This window comes from Thamnophis elegans, chromosome 12, assembly GCF_009769535.1.
Source record: "Thamnophis elegans isolate rThaEle1 chromosome 12, rThaEle1.pri, whole genome shotgun sequence".
Taxonomy (NCBI): domain Eukaryota; kingdom Metazoa; phylum Chordata; class Lepidosauria; order Squamata; family Colubridae; genus Thamnophis; species Thamnophis elegans.
Window position 1 is genome coordinate 10,896,357 of NC_045552.1, and position 8,230 is coordinate 10,904,586.

General features: G+C 41.0%; 1 protein-coding gene across 1 annotated transcript; it reads left to right on the plus strand.

Moving 5' to 3' along the window:
- The first annotated feature begins 774 nt into the window (after positions 1-774).
- On the plus strand, positions 775-7,693 carry LOC116515600 (IgGFc-binding protein-like). Its single transcript, XM_032227722.1, has 7 exons — positions 775-936; positions 1,882-2,446; positions 2,884-3,479; positions 3,976-4,546; positions 5,412-5,611; positions 6,026-6,406; positions 7,379-7,693. The coding sequence occupies exons 1-7, from the start codon at positions 775-777 to the stop codon at positions 7,691-7,693; spliced, it is 2,790 nt and encodes a 929-aa protein (XP_032083613.1).
- The last annotated feature ends 537 nt before the right edge of the window (positions 7,694-8,230 follow it).

Here is an 8,230-nt window from a genome sequence, read left to right on the forward strand (position 1 = left end):
ATCTGATGAAGGGTGTGCAGCTCACAAAGGCTTCCGCCTTTTAATAAAATAGGTTCCTTCTGATTTTTTTTCCTCTCATGAACTAACACAACTCTCCTCCCACAATGCAGAATTTCCTGCATAAAGATGCTTTCCTCTCTTCCCAAAGCTTTAAAATGACTTTCTTTTGCCTTCTCTTTCAAAATCCCACAAGGAGAGCCTCCTACTCCTTTGATTATCCAGAACCAATGTGAATCTTTTTCTTCTTTTGCATTAGACACGCAGGGTGTTTTCTCAGTAATAAGTGCATGTCAATAGTCACTAATCTTGTTTTAACCATGGTTTTGTAAAATAGTCCCAATATCCTGCCCTGAGAACAGCCACTATGAAGCCTGTGGAAATGCCTGTCCAGCCACCTGCTCTGACCGTTCTGCTCCCAGCACCTGTAAAAACACCTGTGCGCAAATCTGCCAGTGTGACAAAGGCTTTGTCCGCAGCGGTGAGAAGTGCGTTCCGGTAGACACCTGCAATTGCATTTACCAAGGCGTGACCTATAAGGCAGGGGAAGAGTTCTGGGGAGATGAAGACTGCCAGAGTCATTGCAAGTGTGACGCCAAATTAGGCAAGGCTGTATGCCAAAAGTCTTCTTGCAAGGGCAAGAGAAAATGCAGCGTGGTCAATGGTGTCCGGGGATGCCATGCTGTCACTTACAAGACCTGCATAGGAACCGGAGACCTTCACTATACAACCTTCGATGGGAAAAAATATGATTTCATGGGAACCTGCATTTACCAAATGGCCGGGCTCTGCTCCCAGGATCCTTCTCTGACCCCGTTTTTGGTCACCGTGGAGAATAACCACCGAGGCAACAAGGCAGTGTCCTTCACCAAAGTGGTGACCCTGGAAATCTACAACTTTATCATCAGTATGAGCCAAGAGTTTCCCGAAAAGATCCAGGTATGTAAATTAATCCAAGGGGGTGTTCAAATGTTTTATTAATAAACAAAAAAAGAGTCATTGCAAGTTTCAGGTTCTCAGGCATAAGAGCTTCATAGGTGTTAAGTTCTCAATGTTTCTTAGTTCTTGTATGGAGGTTTAGCTACGATTCAAACCAGGATGGGATTATAGTTGCAGATTGAAGGTGTCAGATATATGGGACTTGCACAGGCCAAAATGTTATCATGCTTAATTTAATTCCTCCAATATAATAGCAAAATAATCTTCTGCAAGGTGGAATCCCACGAAATCCTTTTCAAGACTTATTAGTCTCACACAAGAATTTTCATGAGAAAAGCAAAATTGCATATGCTTTCATGGAACAACCCCAAAAACTCAGTCTAAAAAGATTGCTGGCTTCTGGTTTAGGGAGGTGATACTATATATATATAGTGTACTTTGTTTCTTATTTCTTAGTGAAGATATTAAAGGCAAGACCTCCCTATTGTTTTTCATCCAGTTCCCAAATGTATATTGGTTTAATGGGGAGGATGTCAGTCACTTATTTGATATCATAAAAATATCTATTTATGATCTATAGTATTTAGAAATGTATACAGAATTTGTTTTTCGGCATAGAGAATTTCACGAGAAGTAGAAATTATTTTAGTTATCAAGTTAGTGTTTTAATTGTTTTGTGTAATTTTTACAACTTATTTTATTTGTTATATTGTTTCATCTTCTAGGGCCAAATTTAAATTACATCTTTTCCATTTGGTTTTTTTTTCTATGTCTAAATTTATTGTTATTAAATAGTGATAGATTTCTTACTTTGCTTATTTGTCAAACAGCCCATGGAGTGGAATAGGGGAGATGATGAGTCTGAAATCTAATAAGACCAAATCTACTCTTTAGTTTAAAATAATTGTTAATGCCTTGACTATTTTTTTCTTTATTTTAATTCAGGTCAATGGCATCGTTGTGGAACTGCCCTTTTCCTATGAAAATAAACTGAGCATCTACCAGAGTGGAGTTCACGGCTTCATCAAGACAGACTTTGATCTGCGTGTCAGCTTTGACTGGTACAGCTATGCCAGAGTCATCGTTCCCGACTCTTACGCCAATGCACTCTGTGGCCTCTGTGGTAATGCCAATGAAGATCAAACTGATGACTTTCTCATGAAAGATGGAACCCAAGCAGAGGATGAAAATCAATTTGCAAACAGCTGGAAGGTGAAAGATATTCCTGGCTGCTCTTCTGGATGCACTGAAAATTGCCCAGTGTGCAGTAATGCTGATAAACAAACCTACCAAGGTCCATCCTACTGTGGGATTCTTACAAGAAAGAGTGGGCCTTTCAGGCAATGCCATGATGCCATTGATCCTCAGTCTTATCTTGATGATTGTGTCTATGATACCTGCGCATATCAAGGTCACCATGAGACCCTCTGTATTGCCATCAGCTCCTACATGACAGCATGTCAAGCTCAAGGCATCCAAGTTGAGGAGTGGAGATCACCATCCTTCTGCAGTAAGTCTTCTCTCCTGCATTCAAAGTTTACGGTGTTTTCTCCAAAATAAGACAGGGTCTTGTTTTCTTTTGACTCCCCCTTGAAATAAGCACTTGGTCTTATTTTGGGGGTGGATCTTACTATTTTTGAGGTGCAGGAGGCAGTGAGTATGGTCAACTCATGACTGCTGCTGTTTTGCAATATTTTCGGGAATGTCTTATTTTCGGAGAAACAAAATAGCTGGCATAAGAGATGAAAGAGAGCCTAAATACAGTAATAGAAATGGGAGAGTCATTTGATGAAGACCCCATTTATATCACAGTAGCCTTCCTCAACTTTTTGCCCCCAGATGTGTTGAAGTAGTTTCCATCCATTTTTACTTATCTTGCCTTCTGCTTTAACCCCCTCTTCTTTGTGATAATTTGATAAGCAACATTCTCTTTATTCTGTTCTTCAGGTATGTCTTGCCCACCTAACACCCACTATGAGCTCTGTGGCAATGGTTGTCCAGCCACATGCAAGAGCCTCATCTCACCGCAGAAGTGTGATGTTCCATGCCTGGAAGGATGTTTTTGTGACTCTGGATCTATCCGCAGTGGGGATCAGTGTGTTTCAAATGCAAACTGTGGCTGTTTTGACCAAGGCCGATACTACAAACTGGGAGAAGAGTTTTATCCCACCACTTCCTGCCAGAAAAAGTGCATCTGCAAGGATAACGCAACCATAGAATGTCAAAAGTTCTCTTGTGGAGAAAATGAGGAATGCAAGATTGCAAAAGGCGTTCAAGGCTGCCACCCCATAGGCTATGGAAAGGCCATTGTATTGGGGGGACATCATTTCATTTCCTTTGATGGAAGGCATTTTGAACACTACGGCTCCTCTACTTATACCTTAGCTCAAGTCACCCAGCACAATCCTCAGCTCCAGAACTTCACTGTGTGGGTAGAGAATGAGAAGCTTGGTGATGGTCCTTTAATTCTAATCCGGAATCTGAAGATCTTCATTCATGGTTCCACAATCACCCTTCAGAGGGGACTAAAGTGGCAGGCCACGGTAGGTGAAAGAGCTTATCACTAGGAAGTTTATTTTATGGGTTTTTATTATCATATTTGGGGAAAAGGCTTTGAATCCTAGAGCCAGCAAACTGTTTGAAGAATAGGGGCAACACACCCACACAGACATTTTATTTGGTCTTTGTATAACTGCAGAGAACATGGAAATGTTGCAGGGATGGTTCCCAAATGACTGGAAGCAGAAATCTCTGTCTGTTTTCTTTTAATAAAACAGGTGCATTAAATTTATTAGGGGGTTTAATGCACCACAGTCAAATAGAAAAACTCAGTTTTACATTCAGCAGTGACGTTTTGGTCTTAATCTCAGAAGTCTCAGGATTTCAAAAATAGTGGGGGGGGGGAGGGAGATTTGGGAGTTAAATGTATGCTTTCTACTTCTGATGATTTTCTTAATGCAAAAGCAATGTGAAATGAGCATTAAATTCTATGCATGTAAAACCAGAACTTATTCCCAATTTCATTCTTTGTTGGTACAGGTGGATGGACAGTTGTATACCCTGCCAATGAATGCAGCTGATGGGAAATTCTGGATCACCCAAGAAGGGAACAACATCATTATCTATACAACCTTTGGCCTCACAGTCCTCTATGATACTTCTTCATATATTCAGGTTTCTGTGCCCAGTACTTACATGGGTCATATGCGTGGCCTAGCTGGCAACTTCAATGGGGATACGAAGGATGACTTCATGCTACCTAATGGAAAACTCACTGAAAATGTGGAAGAAATTGCGGCTGCTTGGAAGGTCCCAGTGAATGGTGTAATTTCTTCTGATGGCTGCGGGGACAGATGTCCAGTCTGCAACAAAGCCCAGAAAACAAAATATGAAGATGAGAACTTCTGTGGATTGATCCCATCCAAGACAGGTCCATTCATAGGCTGCCATTCACTGGTGGACCCTGCAGAATATTTTGAACACTGTTTGAATGAGGCCTGCACAACCAATGAGGTTCAGGAGTCCCTTTGTCGAAGTCTTCAAGCCTATGTAGCTGCTTGCCAGGCATCTGGTGGCAACATTAGAGCCTGGAGAAGCTCTTTCTTCTGCCGTAAGTTTGTAGAAAGTTACTTTCCATAAATAGCCAACTCTCTGCCTCAAATGTCTTCGTCTATCTTCCTGTGCCTTGCCTTACTATTCTTATTCATGGCTGAGTCTATCCAGTTCACAACCATTTAAATCCTAACATCCTCTAGTGCTTACCAACCATGGATGCATCCTGATTCAAAGAGATTCCAGAGTTGTTTCAGCAATTACTGTGTTTCCCCCAAAATAACATCCCAAAAATAAGCCCTACCATGGTTTTTGCTTGTCTGCACAATATAAGCCCTATCCCCAAAACAAGGCCTTCTTAAGCATCTGCACAACTGCCCAGCTGCCCATTCCATCTGGTTGCTTGTGGTGTCCTGACCGCAAGACCTCCTGCCCTGCCACGATGAAGCAGAAGAAGTGGGCCTCCCATGTACTCTTCAAGTACATGGACAAAGAAACAAGTCATTTCCCTCAAAATAAGACCTAGTTCTTATTTTGAAGCCCAAAGGAAATTAAGACTGGGTCTTATTTTTGAAAAAACATGGGTACTTGTTCCAAGAATCCTTAATTTTATTGCCTACTTGCTTATAATCTCTCAATATTTTACTCAGGTTCTTTGTTATGTCATTCGTCCCAACATGAAGGAGGAGGGAAGATTAGTAGTTTGTGGGCCTAATTGTTTTGGTTAGGTTCTCAGCCACATTTTGATTTTTGGCTCCAGGGAGACAAGATGCCTCTCTAGATTGTACTCTTCTCCCCTGGAAGATGTAATTGTTAGTCCTTAGCACTTCATTAGTGCAATGTTTGTCACTTGGGCAATTTTATGAGATGTGGACTTCAATCCACATTGACTTTAATCTATTTGCTTCTTCTGCTTTCCACAGCTCTCACCTGTCCGGCCCACAGCGACTATGAGCCATGTACCAGAACTTGTGATTCCACCTGTGCCGCCTTGTCTAGTCTAAGTCAGTGTTCAGAGAACTGCTTTGAAGGCTGTCAGTGTGATGAAGACTATGTCTTTGATGGATCTCAGTGTGTAACCATGAAGCAATGTGGCTGCACATATCGCGGAGCCTACCTCAAGGTAATTTATCTCTCCCTTGACGTGGCTGGGAGCAAAAAGGGGCTATTTCTCATGGGATGGAGACTAGGAGAGATTCCTGACAGACTACAGACTTAAAACAGTTCATTTAGTGACCATTCCCCATGGTCATGTGATCAAGATTCAGATGTTTGGCAACTGGTTCATATTTATGATGGTTGCAGTGTCCTGGGGTCACACGGTCTCTTTTTGCAACCTTTTGACAAGCCAAGTAAATGGGCAAGCCAGATTCACTTAACAACCGGGTTACTAACTTAACAACTGCAGTGATTCACTTAACAACTGTGACAAAATATGTGATAAAATGGGGCAAAACTCAAAAATTGGAAGAACTGCGGGAGGGAAGAAATGCTTTTCTTTCCTTATTGTAACTGACTCTGGGACTTTGTTCAACAGATCGGCGAGCACATTTACTCGAAAGGCTGCACAAAAAAATGCACCTGCCAGTCAGCAGGCCACCTCCAGTGCAAAGAAAGCAGCTGCCAGCTTGGAGAGACCGGTGCCCTTCGGGAAGGCGTGCGTGGCAGCGTGACGCTGGAAGCTCAATGCCAACTCACTGCCCAAGCACGTTTCACTTCTTTCGATGGTGCCAGAGGGAGATATTCCTGGAGTGGAGTCTACGAAATAGCTTCTCTTTGTGACCAGAACTCTGCCTCCTGGTTCAGGCTGTTAGTGAGCGTTGGAAAAGTGTATACGAAGGAGATGGTGGTTGGAAAATCTGTCTTCTTTTACTTTCGAGGTGGCTTCATTCAGATAATAAACCGAGAAAGGTTTTGGGTAAGTAAAAATCAAGAGCAAATCAAGAAGTTATGGAACACTTAGTAGCCTTCAACATACATTCTTCAAAGTCTCCCCCCCCCCCAATCTCCACCCCACCCCTTGAAGAATCCTTCATAAATTCTGGCTAGAGAATGCAAATGGGACAATTCATACTCTACCCTTAATCATCTTTACATATTTAAACAATAATGTTGCCTTTTAAATTTGGTAGTAGTAACTGAATAAAAGATACTCTCCTTTGAGTCAAGCTAGATTCTGGTTGAATTAATGGACACTCCTCTGTTATATAGAAAATTTTGCCACTGCCATGTTCAGGAACGCTCTTTGATATTTCAGCAAAGGCGCAGTTGTAAGATTTTCTGGGAAACCCCTTTCAATTATTTAAAAAACATTTTATTATAGAATAAAATACAAAGACACAAAACAAATAGTAGGACTGTGGGGAGGAGAAGGTGAAAGAAAAATGAGGAGGGGAGAGAGAAAAAAAAATATTGACTTCTGACTCCCTCTGTTGCAGTAGAATAAGGCATTAAACCTCAACTTTTTATGTTTCCATAATATTAGAAACTAGCCATTTCTATAACGATAAATCATTCTAATCAGTCAAACCCCAAATCAAAGTTTCATGTTTTTCCAACTCAAGGAAACCCCTTTCAATTGCTAACCAAGTTTTCATTGCTTACCTTCCAAATCTACAAAATAATAGTCAGGAGCAGGTATACACGAATGAGTTGACACCTGATGAAAAAAGTATGCAGATTTTTTTGCAAAAAATGGGGCGATACCTAACATCTTTTTTTCTTTCTACGCAACTGCTATCTGCAGGACATCTGATCTCTTGCAAAAGATTTTGTAATTAACCTGAGGAGTATTTGAATAGATTCAAAGGAAGAAAACAAACATTTATAAATGGATACCGGGATATTTTCAAGTTGCTAACTGTTTTCCTACCTCAATCATGTTTTCCAGGTAAACGGTCAGAATATAAAGCTGCCATATGAGAACAGCCCTGTGTCCATTAGGAAAATTCAAGATAAAATTGTTATTGACCATGATTCTGAAGTGCAAATTTATCTCCATCCTGATGGGATGGTGACAATGGCAGCCAAGGAGAGCCTCAGAGGGAAGCTGTGTGCCGCCTGTGGAAACTTCAACAAGGACCATTTGGATGACTTGAAGCTGGCCAGTGGAGAGAGAACAAATAATTTTGATGAAGTACTCAAGTCCTGGGAGGCGGAAGATTTTCTTGAAAATTGTTCCATCTGTGCTTGCAATCCGAAGTAACAAACTACAGCAAAGCACAAGGGAAGCCCAACATTTTGTGTAGGATATGGTCAAATACTTGTTTAGGAAAAACCGCATTCTTGATATCCCAGAGTTTCAGCTTCTCTTTGAAGGGCATCTCAGAAACATCCTTCAAAAGTAATATTTCAGAATCTCTAAATCCACGAATAAGACTTTCAATGGAACAGACAACTTTGATTAATTTCTGCATTTTGGAGGAATTATTGTTAGCCCCACTAGGTAGATCAGACCAGGAAATCACAAGAAAGCTGAAACCACTATTATTGAGATTGGCTGTAGTAGTAGAATCTTGCAAATCTGACTCTGTTCTTCATCCTCCTTATACTCCAGGGAATTAGAGAGATGTCTGCCTGAGATACTTTAGAATATAATCTTCCTGCTCAGGACTTCATCTCCTTTTGCGTAGATTAACAATTCCATAGATCTCTGTCAAGATTATCTTCTTTGCTCTCCACATCATGCGCCTTAGCTACAAGAATGCATTTGTTTATGGTTAAATATATTGTGCAAATACAG